Source organism: Cupressus sempervirens, chromosome 4, assembly GCF_028749045.1.
Source record: "Cupressus sempervirens isolate cs-2001-9-10 chromosome 4, ASM2874904v1, whole genome shotgun sequence".
Classification (NCBI taxonomy): domain Eukaryota; kingdom Viridiplantae; phylum Streptophyta; class Pinopsida; order Cupressales; family Cupressaceae; genus Cupressus; species Cupressus sempervirens.
In genome coordinates, this window is record NC_143121.1 from 906,231,752 (window position 1) to 906,248,867 (window position 17,116).

General features: G+C 38.0%; 1 protein-coding gene across 1 annotated transcript in view; it reads right to left on the reverse strand.

The window, feature by feature from the left end:
- Positions 1 to 1,012: 1,012 nt before the first annotated feature.
- The window catches only part of LOC149564318 (FAD-dependent oxidoreductase family protein), a 176,093-nt gene continuing 159,989 nt past the window's right edge, over positions 1,013 to 17,116 (reverse strand). Inside the window, exons 7-9 of the mRNA XM_089827381.1 lie at positions 15,186 to 15,344; positions 14,994 to 15,082; positions 1,013 to 1,558 (exon numbers count right to left, since the gene is read on the reverse strand). Of these exons, the coding sequence (XP_089683507.1) occupies positions 1,460 to 1,558; positions 14,994 to 15,082; positions 15,186 to 15,344 (347 nt within the window). The 3' untranslated portion in view covers positions 1,013 to 1,459. The remainder of the gene's footprint in view (positions 1,559 to 14,993; positions 15,083 to 15,185; positions 15,345 to 17,116) is intronic.

A 17,116-nucleotide genomic window follows, 5' to 3' on the forward strand; every position in this document is an offset into this window, starting at 1 on the left:
CTAGTTCATTATATGATTCAGCCTATTTTAATTTTTTTGGGCTCACGAAATACAGGAAAACCATCATGATGAACTGAATCTCCAAGTTTAATTGCCTGGAGAAACATTACTGTATATAAGTGCTAATTCTCCACAGTTCAGAATTCTGCCATTTGCATTTTTGAGCACGAGTCGCATCATGGAAAGACAATCTGCACTTTTGGCTTGATAAAAAATTTAAGAAAACAATAAGAGACTAAAATAGTTGTGGGCATTTTGCTGACAGGCAAAAAGGATAAGCATGTGTGGGTGAGAAGAAAAGCAGGTAAATAAAAAGAAAACTAAACTACATAAAATAACATAAAGATCAGAGCAGGTAACCAGCCCCTGTAGCATCTTCTGTGAAGACTCCTCTTTGGTCTCTTAAAGATGGGCATTTTTCATTCGTGACTTTTGGTGGTTCATTGGCAATTAGCAGACATTTATCTAGAAAAAGCACTTGGCACTGGGCCTGCAACACATGAGGTAACTGGGTATGTAAAGCGAATTGTCAGTGGAAGTGTTTTGCTTAAACTGTAGTGTGCATATACTGTTTGTTGAAACAATTATCAATATATAGTGATGTAAATTTGGTAACCATGCTAGTAATTCAAGAATGAAGAATCACTCCAATTTCTAGTCAACTAGTTAGGTCATATTCCCATTTATTTTGAAAAGAAAAAAACAAAGAGAATGTAAAAGGAACTACATATCAAGGGAAGCAATAAGGAAGTATTGCTCAAAGCACGTATAAGAGGCCAAGCTCTAGACATGCTAATGAAGGTGAAGCTACAATAGTGAATAACAATGTTAAATACAGGTTCATTTCGCACTTTTTGGAACACTTAGCTTCATCAATTTTTAGGGAATGATATTCCGTACATGTTTCGAGGATTATCACAGGGATTCCTTGCTCACCCACAATCTGTCAACATGATCTATAACAATTTGGACAAATGTATAATGAAGCAGATTCAAAATATGTAACTAGATAGGTAGGAAAATATGTATATTTAAACAGCAATACTCCTTCATAGAGAACTTTCCAGGGGATCAGAAATATATTCAAGTTGGTTTTTAGATTGTAGTCTGATACTAAGCAGATGTGGTAGTAGAACCAAAGATATTATGGCCTGTTTCATGGGCATAGTTATGCTTCAGGAAAAAAAAATGAAAATGCTTACATTCCTCAGAGATTTCGAGTATTAAAAAACCCTACACCCTTTATGCACTATGCACTATTCATTTCTCCAGAAAAATGCCATTAATTGTTTCTATTTCACCTTCTGCTAGGCTGCTAATTAACTTATGTAAACTGCCATGGCTTTCCTGTTGTATGCATCCAAACCAAGTCAATGAGCTCTAGAAATGGTTTTTGCTCTAAAATTAGGAGCTATGGAAAGCTCAGTATAATAGAAGTTTGACAAGTATGAAGCATGTGCTACTTGCAACATCTGTTCACCGGAGAAAAAGGTCTTGGATCAACTTTTGTAGAATTACCCAAAACCATATCAACAACCATTTCAGCTGTTCCAAGTGCCTGCACATGTTGGAAATTACATTTAGCAAAACATTTATATAGCCTGTTTGCATAAAGTCAATCTGAGAAAATTAAAAACACTTGACAATAGTTAACAAGACCAACCAATGCTTTTATATTTAATTATCTTGGAACAAGCATAAACTATTAACAAGCTGGCAGGCAACATCTCCAACCAGATAAGTACATATAACAATCTTACAAATACTATTTGAATCTTACAATCTTTCAAATAATGTAGAAATCATATTAGCTTATCAGTTAATGATTCCTGCCATGCTAATACCTCAATTTGCTTGTAATTAAAGGTTGACTGTATAAATGATCTGACATCACTCATGTGCCTGAAGGCCCTCAATCAACAAGAGTGGATTATTTGATATTTATGCTTTTGTTATTCAGATCTAATCTATGTTGTGGGGATTTGATCCCCAGGAGCAGGAGTTAACAAAAATGTTCTTAAGATGGTGAACACTACAAAACTGTAAGTGCTGAAGCAGATACAGTTGCTTCAGCAGGCATTGCTGTTGCCGTCGGTAAATATTGTTTAGCCAACGGGTTGATGTCATCGGCAAATATTGTGTAGCCGACAGGTTGATGTCGTCGGTAGATATTGTGTAGCCGACAGGTAGATTAGCATGTAGTTGGTAATGATTTATTATGTAGCCGACGGACCCCTTCAGGAAGGTTCTTCGGAACAATATATGTACACCGTGGGAAATCATTGTAATCAGAAGGGGAGGTATTATGTAATCTCTTTGGCATATGCGAATAATAAAAGGAGTACTGCTGTTACATGTTTCTGTTTATTGTCTGTATGCATTGATCTATTTACCCATAGGGTATACAGCTGTCAGATTGGAGACATCTTCAGTCCTTTGATTCACTCTGGTATAGGCTGAATAATCATTTGGTTAAACTATTGCAGGAAACTGTCGAGTAATATGGATCATTTCTAAAAATGTATTTACACTGCCATTGTTATTGTTGTGTTCCAAATGCAGATCCCAATCTCTTATAAATATAAGAGTAAGAAACATGTCTTATGAAGAGACATGTCTCTATGATTAATCATTATTAGTTAATATATTAACAATATAAATCACAATATAACATATATATTATACATAGTGTGTATATATAATTATACTATATATATATATATATATATATATAGTATAATTATAATATTATTTATATAATATATTATATCAACATTGTATGTTAAGATTAAATCAATTCGACTGCAGCTATAATCTTAACACTCCCTCTTAGTTAGGGAGGATTGATATAAAATACATTATCCTCTTAAGTATATGAAGAGATATCATCTCAGTATGATATTCTTGGAATGGTATATTTAAGGATATCAACATAAATCCATCAACACACATATATATTAACATGTATTACAAATGGAATTTGCTTCAATTCACTATTGACGCTAAGTTTCTCAACAAAAACCACTGATCAAAACTATATAGATGCAGATCACTATCTAATTCTAATTAGATGCAGACACCTGATTCCATTTTATGTTTCTCCTGAAAGTGCTGTAGGAGTTTGAAATGAACCAAGAACAAGATGGGATAAGTTTTCAGACAGATAAAAAACAGTGAAAACAAAAGCTTTCATGTGATTGTGGACAAATGCTCGCACAAATTGTGCACAAAAGATAGTGTGTGGGACCAAATGTGAAATGTTTAATTGGGACTCAGCATATTACATATCCTCCAATACAAATACACCTAACAAATTAGTATCTGCACTCGATTTACTGAACATTATGAAATAATGCAGGGAGTATAAGACAATTCTTGGAGCAGTAGAGAAAAATGAACTAGCAAAGTGATTCCATTACACTCTATGGTGCACAACCCCACTCTTTATTGTAGAGTATCTAGTGAGAAAGAAATATAACAATATTCTGCAGATAACCTACAAATACAATATATCTGCATATGTGGAGATATTGGCTCTGATCCTTGTGCAAATATGCACCATGCACATTTACAAAGGCTCATTTTTGTGATCGTATGAAGGTAGAGGGTGTAACTCATATTTGTGTTTATAGTCAAAATCATTAACCCCGGGACACTTTAGACTAGAGGAAAAATGCACATCATTATATTCTTTAATATTTGAATATGTTAAATGCAGAACCTCACACCATTGATTGAAATGCTAAAGATAATCTTAGTCAACCCCAATAGACATTATTGTTGTCTGGAAAGTAATTTATTCTTGTCTATTGTATTCTACACTTATCCAAGCAGACACTTCAAGCCAGGATTTCATTTTATGCTGAGAAATTAGTACATCACCATCTCAGAGGCCTGACTTCTTCACCATATTAACATTGGTAATCTAGTCTAAGGACTGTCTAGTGAACTTTGGATTGAAAGCCTTGTTTAGGTTGCCTAACACTGCCTATGATCCAGGTCAGCCTCCTTCAGATGTGTGTGTGTGTGTGTACTGATATGTATACATACTGAAAGATCCCAAATAGGATTCCAAGGCAAAACTGATTGCGTCCTCTGATTTTCTTGACTTTGATCAGGGTTTAGAAGAGAAGTCTTTTTTTGGGGGGTTTTGCAATTTATGATCTTCTGTGCTTTTTTCTAGTTTTTCCGATTTTTTTGGTATTTCTGGATATTTAGAATGCAAATGTTAAAATTGAACTAGGCAATACTGAGCAGCAAATAACAAACTTCAAACTAAAACTATATACTGATTTTGTTCCTCAAATAGAATAATACCACACCTGAACCAGGTCTGTATGGCCTAAGTAAGCTTTTCAGCCACAAGATGCATACAAATTAACCTCTCTATGCCTGAGCTGATATTGCTGAACAATTCTAAATATTCTGGTCCACCCTGTAGTTCTGATCCATTCTGAATGTGTCCTCCAAACCTAATGCCAACCCTGGAATGGAGTGATGCCACCCTGGAGGAGGTACGGCTAGCTATGGAAGCTAAGGGAAAGTCTGAAAATCTCTCCTTTGATCACCGATCTGCAGACTGGAGTACTCATTCTGCCTGATACAATCTGATTCAATGACTGACTTCTCCAAATCGATGGTCGAGGAGGAATTGCCTGTAGCACCCTAATTCAAATTGTAATTGCTTTGTCAATGGGCCCTTGGTCTACTGGTGAAGTTGAATGGCTGACAAAGAGCCAACCAGGGATCAAGTCATGCTAAGTGCAAGGTTCCGACATCATAACGGATGAGACCAGGATCATGCCCTGGGTGATTTTGATGACATGGATGCCCCTCAGTCCTTGGCTCTAAGCCAAACAGGTTTCAGGCACAAGTGGGCCCGTATCGGGTTCCTAAATCATTTCAGTGGTGGCCTTCGCTGGTTGGTAGCAGGCCTTGTGCCTTTTCTGGGTTGACTTGCAGGTCTAAACCCTTCATCAAAAAAAAAAAATTGCAATTCCTTTGATCTGTAATTATGTAGGAAACAATGCTTATCTCTCAGTCTAATCTGCAACCTTACATTCTAGAAATGCTCCAATACTGCCCAAATTGCTCTCAACAGCTGATATAACAGTGAAAATCCAACCTACAGGTAAACTATAGGGGTGTCCAGCTTGTCGTCTTCAAGAGTTTTTATTCTTGAAGGATACAATTGCTGCAAACCTTCATTTCAGAACTCTGACCACAATCTGTAATAAAAATAATAAGACCTAGATAGCCAAAATGAATCTTCCAACTTTCTTTTATTCCTCCTCCATCAAGTTCCAATTTCTCTAGGGTTTCTCTTTTTATTTTAATAACTTTTTCATAAAATATTTGCCTCCAAAAATTTTAACCTCAAGACATTATCTATCATTAATAAAATGAGCCCTTTTACTAAAATAACTTATCATCATCACTCCTAGGGAAATGGGCCCACGGATTTATTATAACTTATTATAAAATAAAGTGGTAGTAATACTCACTTTATCATTAATTTATTTAATCTTAACTTAAGAAATATTGAAATATTTCCCAATTTTTTCAAAAAACACTAATCTGGAATTGCTATTGGAATCTGACTGAAACTACCTGATCACTAATGATGTCTGGGTCGTGCAAGCCAACTGGCAATTCCTCTTAAAAAGTAGGGATCTGCCTTGAAAACTAGGAGACTATATCCAATTCATTGAAACTGCTCAAAAGGGATCCTGCTCTACTCCACAATCCTCCGAGTGGTCAACCAGTCAACTGAGACTTCCCTAAAAAATAGGACCATTCCTAGAAGGAATGATCTACCATCTAAAAGTCTGAAACAACTTGCAGAGCTCCTTGATACTATGACCAAGTCCCATATCACACTATTGACCTACAAGAACTTGAATGATAGGTCACTTAATCAACCCTCTACCAATTGCTGATCAATCTAAGGAGGATACATTATAGTTCTCTCTTCTTGAAGTTGCTTGTCCACAAGCAACTGCAAAGATGGATGCTAAAGTATAGCCTCTCCTTCCCATTGGCATCCACCAAGGGCGAATTCCTCCAATGTACCAAGTACTCTCTAATAACTCTGCTCTGCAACCTCCTGTCCCTTATGTCTAAAATCTCAGTAGGAATCAGAATCAATCTGTTCTCCTCATTCAATGGAGGTAAACTCAGGAGAAGATACAATATGCTGCCCCAAAGCCTTCTTCAAGCATTATACATGAAATATATTATGTATCTTTCTCTTAGAAGGTAACTCAAGCTTGTAGGCCACCTCTCCGATCATCCTCAATACTCTTTATGGCCTGTAAAACCTTAACTTGAATTGCTCTTCCCCACTCCACTTAAGTGCACTCTGTATTTAGGGTTGAAGGCACGCGAAGACCATGTCCCCAACCTGTTGATGTGAGTCTTGTTCCACTACAACATGCAGAATCAAATGCTCTGAAAAACAAAAAGAACTTGAAGATGTAGTAGATCTCTTTGAGACCACCTTACGAAGAATAGGGAGTCTTTCTATATCAAAAACAAGGATAGGGAGAACAGAACTAGAGACTCTAGGGAGAAGAAAGTATCGCTACCACTATGAAGGAAGCAACCAAGATGTGAATGATAGAAGGTGGAGGCGTAGAGAACCTGCATGTAGCCGAAGTTACAGAAGATGCACAAGGACACGAAGGAGGAACCAACCCACCAAAGTTTGAACAAGTGCGTGGTACCTATTGTACGTGGCAAATTCAGGATTTGGCCCGAACTATTCGGCAGATTCCCACGCGTTATGCACCAAGCCCACCTCCTCAAGTTCTAGCTCGCACTTTTAGACTCTTCCCGTCTACTCACTCCTTAGAAACTGCCCAAGTTCAAAACAGACTGATCAAAGGATCCATTCAGGTCTGCCATTGTAAAACATGTGTGACGATATGGGAAGCAAATGGCCAGCATGGTCATGACTATTGGTTGAGGTCTTTTGCTTCTATCCTATGAGGGATTGCAATTGATTGGGTTATGGACCAGCCAGCAAGAGATAATGTGACTTGAGATAATCTGAAGAAGGCATTCCAGGAGGAGTTTAGATTGCTTTGTGACAACGATGAAGTGGTAGCAGGAATCTACAAAACAAAGAAAGGGAAAAATGAGATTGTACAGTCCTACTATCGAAGGTTGAAAGAACTTATTCGCAAGTTAGATAACCAGCTTATTACAATAATAGATAAGTTGTCTATTATTAGTTAATGGTTATCTTGTAAATATCTTAAGCTTTAGTTTTCTTTTGTTTTTTGCTTTCTCTAGAATAGAAAGTTTCTATTCTTTACGATCATTCTTTTGTATAAATTGACCTCTCGGTCTCTGTTAATAACAAGCAAGTATTTTACCAATTACTTCATAATATGGTATTAGAGCAAATACTTCAAAAATTTTCGAAAATTTTATAATTTTTATTGAAATTATTTGTTAAGATTTTTCGAAATTATTTCTGATCTTTCACAAAAAAAAAAACCCGGCTAGGGTTTCTGTTCGGGCGAGTTCAAGAAGACCAATCTGCCCTAACAATTGCGACTTCAAAACGCATTGTTCTACTGCTCGATTTCTTGCAATTTTTTTTGGAAATCATGGCCGAGCAAGTATTTTACCAATTACTTCATAATATGGTATTAGAGAAAATACTTCAAAAAATTTCGAAAATTTAATAATTTCTATTGAAATTATTTGTTAAGATTTTTCGAAATTATTTCTGATCTTTCACAAAAAAAAAAAACCCGGCTAGGGTTTCTGTTCGGGCGAGTTGAAGAAGACCAATCTGCCCTAACAATTGCGACTTCAAAACGCATTGTTCTACTGCTCGATTTCTTGCAATTTTTTCTGGAAATCGTGGCCGAACTCTGCAACACACGATTTTTTTACGGACCGAATTCTGCAAATCGCGGCTTAATCTTGGTCGGCCTGCAACCCATGAGTTTTTTTTTTGCAAACTTGAACTCCCATGCTGCCCAGACTTGGATAAACTCGTGACCAGATCAAGAGGTTTTTTTCTGACTTTTTTTTTTTAAATGGCTTTGTGATCATGTCTCTGTGATTTCCTAAATCTGCCCCTGTTTTTGGAAGGTAAAATCTAGGACATTAAGCATGACTAGAGGTCTGTGCATGGTCGGCCTGCGTCTGGACTTCAGTGAACTATAAAAAACCACCATTTTTTTACAAAATTGACCTTCATTGCTGCAAGCTAGGGTTTAGCCCGAAACCCTAATTTTTGAGGTCAAAATTTTTATTGTTTGCAAATTCTTGGTGGGTTTTTCGAGACCTCAATTGGGTTGTCTGTTTTTTCTGGGTACCTCATTTTTTGTGCCTCAATTTTTGAGCCAGCGGATCCAAAAAACGACAACAGATTCCTTCTGAGTTTTTCGAGCTCTATTTTGGGTCACTCTCTGATTCCTCTGGGTCTTTCATATTTTTGTCTTGAAGAATGTGCCTTCACAAATTTTCACAATTTTTCCTTGAAAAACGTGCCATGACATCTTTGACAAATATTCTGCTCAAGCATAATTCCAAATTCAATGGTCATAATTATGGAACCTGGAAGCAACACATCATTGCAATTTTTGAACATCAAAACATCGACCAACTTGTTCTGGTTGTTACGCAGCATCCAACTTCTCCAGGTCTTGATCAAGATACATGGGATTCGAATAATCGAGAGGCAATGATGCTTCTCAAATTATCCGTGGCTGATGATCAGCTTTCTCAGATTCCATCTGACAAGACAGCTGCCGAAATCTGGACACATCTGAAAGGTCTTCATGAGACTTCTGACAAGAGCAGAGCCTTTTTTTAGAAAACCACCGTTTTCTATTGTCATGGATGAGCGCACGATGCTCCAGGCACACCTGAATCAGATTCAAGAAATCTGTGATCAGCTACTTGCCATCGGTTGCAAGATGGAGGAAGAGGATATTGTGATAATCACTCTTCAGAGTTTACCAAAATCCTATGAGCATTTTATCAAGACTCTCAACATCACATCTACTGGTGTTGATCTGAAATTCACTAATCTTTGCACCCTGCTGCTTCAACAAGATTGGTGGAAACAACAGTTCGGTAGTAGTTGCAGTTCCACCTCCACTGAGCAAGCCTTTGCTGCAAAATCCTTTCAGAAGGATAAGGGCAAGTTTCAGCAACCATCTCAGTAGAAGTCTTCTACTCCAACATCCAATGGTACTAGAAAGAAGAACATTCAATGCAACTACTGCCACAAGTATGGTCACATGAAGGTTGAATGTCGGAAACACTTAGCTACCCAGTGTAAGCAATTAGGTTCACAACCTAAAGCGAATAGTGCTGAGCACAATGAGCAGGCAGAATCTTCCTTTTACGCCTTTATGGCTAAAAGACCTGCAGAGCATGTGAAGTCGTCTGCCTGGTACATTGATTCAGGTGCCTCTCGACATTTCACTCATCGTAGAGACTTGTTTACTGACTACCAACCTTATTCAGATTCTATTATTTTTGGTGGCGGAGAAGAGCACACAGTTGTCGATAAAGGCAACATTCAGATTCAGTCTGTTGGGAGGAATCTCATATTCCTTGATGTGTACTACATTCCAGGGATGGAACTAAATCTACTCTCAATCAGCCAACTGCTGCAACATTCTCTACACTTGGCAATCACCTTCAGTTCACATCAGTGCACCATTACTGATCGGGCAACTAAGTCTACTATTGCAGTAGGTCTTGAGGATCATGGTCTTTTCAGACTTACTGATTCTGGTGATTCTCAGGACTTAGCTATGGCTGCTCGGCGATCTTCTATTAGCACACTTTGGCATCAACGATATGGGTACTTAAATGTGCATTATCTCTCACAGCTTGCTCAAGATGAGCTTGTTCTTGGTTTGCTAGAGATTCAGACTCAAAACCTTGGAGTTTGTGACACATGTCAGGCTGGGAAGCAACATCGTACACTCTTCACCAGTGGCGATTCTTGGAGAGCTTCTTAGGTACTTCAGCTTGTTCATGTCGATATCTACGGCCCTATGGCCACTCTTATTCTTGAGTCCAGGTATTTTCTATTGTTTGTAGATGATTTCATTAGAAAAATGTGGTTGTATTTCCTTAAAAAGAAATCAGATGTATTTACTGTATTTCAGAAGTTTAAACCCTTAGTTGAAAAAGAGTCTAGGAAATCTATTATTAATCTTAGATCAGACAATGGGGGAATTTTGTTCTAATGTTTTCTCCAGCTTCTTGGATACACATGGCATCCAACGCTAGTTCACCACACCCCACATGCCACAACAGAACGGTGTAGTTGAATGTCGGAACAAGACAATCACCGAAATGGCTCGTTCCACGCTAGAACACAAACATGTTCCAAAGCAATTTTGGGCAGAAGCAGTTAAGACTACAGTTTATCTGTTGAACTGATCATCCACAGTGGCGGTCAAAGGTAAAACTCCAGAAGAGGCTTGGTCAGGTCGCAAGCCCAAAATCAGTCACTTGAAGGTTTTTGGCTCTCTTGCTTTTGTTTGGATCCTTGATGCTTCACGCACCAAGTTGGATGCCAAGAGTCAGAAACTGATGCTTGTTGGATATAGCAGTCTTCACAAAGCCTACCGCTTGATTGATGTTGAGACATCTCGTCTCATATACAGCCGTGATGTAGTCTTTGATGAGCAGTGAGGACCATTTATGCCTGTTTCTCTTGTTCCTGATCCAGCAGTCCAGCCTATGCAGACTCATGATTTGGGAGTTCAACTTCCATTAGGTCCACCTGATGGGAGGGCTCCAGAAGCTCCTGCAGTGCTAGTTCTTCCAATGATACCTGTACAGACACCTTCGGCGTCTCCTATAGGATCACCTCGCTTTGTAGATGCTTCACCTGAGTTTGATCCAGCTTCTTCCGATGATGATCCTGCTGATCAAGCATCTTCTAGTACTACTGTTGGTCATTTTCCTATCCGGCCTAAGTGGTGGGCTAAGACACTTGCTGATCTTCATGATGATGAGCTCATTGATGGGAGAACTGCTTGGAAAAAGAGAAAAACTACAGATTCTGTTAACTTTGCTCTTATGGCCAACATTCACAGTGTGTTTGAACCTCAAACATATTCCAAGGCTAAAGGAATTCTAGAGTGGAAACAAACCATGACATCTGAACACCAGAGCCTACTAAAGAACAACACTTGGGTCCTTTCTGATCTTCCACCAAGGAAGAAACCCACTGGCTGCAAATGGGTCTACAAAATCAAATACAAATCAGATGGTACTTTGGATAAGTACAAAGCCCGTTTAGTGGCGAAGGGCTTTTCTCAACATCAGGGCATTGATTATGAGGAGACCTTTGCTCCTACTGCAAAGATGAGCACCATCAGATTAGTCCTAGCCATGGCAGCACAGTTTGGCTGGAAGGTCCATCAGATGGATGTAAAGAGTGCTTTCCTGAATGGCAATCTCCATGAAGAGGTCTACATGACGCAACCTCCTGGTTTCAAGGTTGCTGGTAAAGACCATCAGGTTCTCAGATTGGTAAAAGCTCTCTATGGTTTGAAGCAGGCCCCTCGGGCATGGTACATCAAGATTGATAAGTACCTTAGTGCTCAAGGCTTCAAGAGGAGTTCTTTAGACTCAAATCTGTACATCAAGACTACTGATAGTGACATCATCCTTCTGGTTATCTATGTGGATGATCTGATCATCACTGGCAGTTTGGCATCTTTGATTCAGGGAATCAAACAAAACTTGTGCCAGTCTTTTGATATGACTAACCTTAGGCTCATGCATTATTGCTTAGGTGTTGAAGTTTGGCAACAGTCTTCTAGTATATTCATCTCTCAGTCCAAATATGCCAGGGCCCTATTAGACAAATTCTGAATGCAGGATTGCAAACCTGCATCTACACCTATGGAGAAAGGTCTCAAGTTATCAGCAAAGTCTAATTCTCCTTCCGTTGATGATACTACATACAGGCAACTAGTAGGTAGCCTCATCTACCTCACTGCTACTAGGCCTGATAGCAGCTTCACAGTCAGCTATATTTCACGCTTTATGACAGCTCCTAAGGCTGATCATTGGATGATAGCAAAGCGTGTGCTTCATTATGTGAAGAGCACTTCAAATTATGGATTTCTATACTCTCGGAGTTCTAATCCTAAACTCAGTGGGTTCACAGATTTAGATTGGGCAGGCTATGTTGATGATAAAAAGTCAACATTTGGATATGTGTTCAGTTTGGGATTCGGTGCAGTCACATGGACCAGCAAGAAGCAGCAAGCAGTTTCTCTCTCTTCTACAGAGGCTGAATACAGAGCAACTGTTAAGGCAGGATGTGAAGCTGTTTGGCTTCATCAGATGCTTGGGGATATGCAGATGTCACCAGCAAGACCGACTACTCTGTTTGTTGATAACAAAGGCGTTATCAAGTTAGCATGGAATCCAGTCTTCCATGAATGAACCAAGCATGTGGATGTTCATTGTCATTACATACGACAACTAGTTGAAGATGGGACTATAGACCTACAGTATGTTCCTACCACAGATCAGATTGCAAACATTCTCACCAAGCCTCTTGGTCCTGATAAGTTTGTCAAATTCAAAGGACAGCTTGGTGTGTTCGATAGATTAACCGTTAAGGGAGGGTATTACAATAATAGATAAGTTGTCTTTTATTAGTTAATGGTTATCTTGTAAATATCTTAAGTTTTAGTTTGCTTTCATTTTTTGCTTTCTCTAGAATAGAAAGTTTCTATTCTTTACGATCATTCTTTTGTATAAATTGACCTCTCGATCTCTATTAATAACAAGCAAGTATTTAGGCAAAAGCCTACATCGCAACAGTAACTTGCGAGCCTCTCATGTGGGAGGTCTTGGGTTTGAATCTACCTTCGCTAAACATATAATAATAATTAATCTAGGCTTCGGCCATTTACTGAACAAAAAAAAAAGAAACAAGCAAGTATTTTACCAATTACTTCGTAATACAACTAACATATGGTTTAAAGAAAAGGTAGTTCGTTTAAGGGTTGAACCCCTCCCTCTGAAAGAAATGAAGGTTGTATAGCCATCCTCATACATGAAAGCCTACATTTGAGAAACAAATATTGAAATTGAAAATAAGACATCAAAAGGAAAGAAACGAACTAGTGACGAGGATAGTATGGATGGGGAGAGCAAAGGGGAGTCTCACACCATACAGGCCCTTGGGAAGGACATGATAAGGATGATAAAGGAAATGCGAGAAGAAGAGGAAATTGCCAAGGCAAAGGCAAGGAGCATTGGTGTACAAAGCACAAAAATGAAGGGTATACAAGAGACAATTGTGCCAAAAATTCATTCTGCAACATCTATCAAGTACTAGGAAACTCTCTCAAAGAGTGCTAGTATAATTAAAAGTAATGAGTACCCAAGTACTCCTTATAACTGAACAGGCCAGCCTGCCTACCACATGCCAAGAACACCACCTCAAATGCCTCCCCAAGAGGCTACGAGAACAAAAGATATGGAGGCAACAACAACAACATGCCACAAAGCCGCATAGAGTACGACACAGAGGGATGTACAATGATAAAGTGCAAGAAATGTAGTGAATGGGGCCACCTCGTACGGGATTGACAACTCCTCAGTCTATTAAGTGAATGCACTCCCTCCATCTATACTCCTTCACCCCCTCAATCTTCGTCAACAATCTGCTGAAACTTCTGTCTGCGCTCCACCTATTGTGCTAAAATTAAAACTTCTTGTGTTGTGCGTATTTCATCCTTATCTTTTATCTTATTCCTATCCTTATTGAGCAAATTAGGCATTAATCTTCATCACACTTCACTCTAGGTTCGACTAGCAACGATGCCAAATATTTACTGTATAGGGTAAAAGAATACTTAGCGCATGTAGTATAGTAAGTTATAACACAGAACAGATATTTTATTCATATATGCAATATGCACTCAATGCTTACAATGATGATACAAAGTCTCTCCCGGACAGTGTACATATACTTTCCCGAAGGGGTGACTCAACCATCACGCGCCTGTTCGGATACTATTCTACCTGTGAGCTACAATATAGAATTTACCAACAACATCTATCATATGCATAGCAATGTTTGGCATTGGGCTGGAAGAGCACACTGTTGTATGTGGTCTTCATCAATTAATCTGCTACAAGTTGATCTATATAGCAGTTATTCACAAGTTCTCTCATTATAATTGAAATTTAAATGAGAATTGTTATAATTATTTATGCCTCATAGATATTTTGGTTTCATGCCAATTGTTTGCATTAATGTCTACTAGCTGTAGCTGCACTTTTCACATTTAGAAATCATGTGGATGCATTTGAAATGGTTAAAAGGGATTGCATTGTAACTTAGTTCTTTTCCTAGACTTCTTGGTAAAATTTTGCAAGCAATTAAATATAATTCAAAACCAATCCAAACAAATAAACATGATCTGAAAACAAAATACAGCGAGAGAGAGTTTGCATGCAAAGTGTTTGACAAAATGTCAAACATCTAAAAAGTGAAGCAGTTGATGATTTGTTAGACTGGGAACTAGTTGGGGTTCTTACAGTTCCCATCTTTTTCTTTGTGTGTTTCCTTCTCAAACCACTGCTTTGGTTATTGAGAACATGGTTTCAACACTCTCCCATCACTAATTAAGTCACATCAACTATGGGAAGATGTGCCACATGATACTGAAAGAATGGTCCATGAAATTTCCCCTAGATGGGAAACATAATCAAGAGTTTACAAAAACTGCTACTTATTGTGCCTTTTAGCTCATTCATGGACCTACAAAAAAGCCATCTCTAGGCAGGTCTAAGTACCAGGTCGCTTTAAAGAAATTGTAAATTTGCACCCCTCCTATGAAGGCTTAATCAGAATGCTTAAATCACCAATTTTTTACTCAAATGTTCATTAACTTTTATTCTCACATATGTATCTTTTCAATTAGCAGAAACAAAAAAGATGTCATAATCAAATATAAGTGAAGCATTACCATGCACAACCCTGCACCTTCATGACCAGTTGCCAGGACAAGTTTTGGCAAATCAGGAACAGGTCCAATGACTGGTTTTCCATCAGCCACTACACAGTACATCATAACAATGTTATTCTGAGCTCTTATGCCTTTTCATGAAAAGAAAAAAAATTGAACTTGATAAAAAGTTCCTAGCACTGGTAAACTTACTGTAAGGTCGTAAACCAATCCTTATGTGACCATCCTGAGTAAGTTGAAGAGGAGAAATTTTACTCAATGCTGGCAGAAATTTTGCTGCACGTTCCAGTATTGAAATTATAACTGCTTTTTCTATTTGGCAATCAAACCCTGCAAATTGGCGGCTGCTACCTGGAAGGAATGTCAGAAAGATATTAATCTGAATAATTTTATCATGTAGACAGTTTAAGCCAAGCATTACATGTGCAAATGCATTTATTACATCAATAAAATGGGCCATAAGCAGGGAGTAGAGAACATTAATGAAAACCACAATAAAATTTATAATTTAAATGCATTTTAGAACAGAGAAGACAAACAATAGATGTCTACCAATAGACTCAAATATGGGTGCTAAAGGCTTTTTTGTTATAATATTCTAGAAGCAAACTAGCTAATGCCACATGTGATTGAATGTTCATTGATTAGTATACTTTAAATCCTGAGTTAATAGTCCACATTTGGGTACAGCGATTCACCAATTTTTGTTTGCTAGTGTTTCAGGAGGATCCATTCCCCATCTTGCGAAATGCTACATTTTGGAAATGGCAATATCCTTGGGAAGGGAAAACAAGGACAAAATACCCAAATCAGCCCCCACTACCACCACCAACAAAAGAGGTCATTCCTAAGTGCTAGAGTAAGGGAAATTCAGAGGCACCCCCCCATTGGGATGTTGCAATGCCCTCATTTTTACGCCATCTGTAAACATTGCACAGTTTTCAAGGTTTCTTGTAAGTTTCCATATACATTGTGAGAGTTCCAATATTCCTGGTGAGCTCAATTTTCAGTTTTAATGTGTTTTGAAAGTAGTTCCTGTTGATGTTTGGTAGCTTGAGTCAGATAAACCTATGAGACTAAACTATTGAAGAGAATTTAATATAATAATAATTCATGAAAATTATATATATATATATATATATATATATATATGTATGTATGTATGTATGTATTTGGATTGTCATTATATTAATTATGTAATAATGAATAGACATGTACCTTCATGCGACATGTCTATCCATGTCTCATTCACAATATATATAAGAGAAAGATTGTTGCCTTTGAAAAACACATACCAAATAGGCAGTGCTATTACATTTGCAGCAATCATAAAACTTTCCATGGTATCAGAGCCAAGTTCCTTCTATAAAGCCTAAATAGCTTGAAGGTGGATCTACAAACCTGTTAAATATGGAAGAAGACTATGTGTCATCGGCAGTGAATGAGACAAGACCAATCTTGACTAAAGGAAACAATATCATTATAGTGATTCATAATTGCAGAGGATATTGGAAATACCGGAAAGTGCATATTGAAGAACCTATGCATATTCAGATCAAATCAGTCCTCCTATTATCCTATCAACCATCGTCTCAAGGCATCGCAGGCATCTTTGGAAGAATCACACATCTCTAACACCAAACGAAGGGGGAAGAATATATCCCATGGATAGAAGAGGGGAAATAGATGATAAAAGTTAATAGTGAAAATGCAGGGAAGAAATAAGGGGCAGCGATACATACATAAGAGAGAAGGATAGTCATCGAAAAGGGAAATATTTAAAAAGGACAATGAGTCGAAGCAGACAAGTTATAAAACAAATAGCCATGAGAAATAAGGTAGAAAAATGACACACACGGATAGAACAGGGGAGATAGATGATAAAAGTTAATAGTGAAAATGCAGGGAAGAAATAAGGGGTAGTGATACATACGTAAGAGAGAAGGATAGGCATTGAAAAGGGAAATATTTTAAAAAGGACCAACGTGTACAGATCCATATGGACCCAATGTAGTAATTCACCAAATCCTAATAAGTGAAGTGTAGTGATGCAGCGAGAATCAGAGGGTACCCCTATTGGAGGTAATCTGGATCCCTACAAATAACCACACAGCTGAAACACA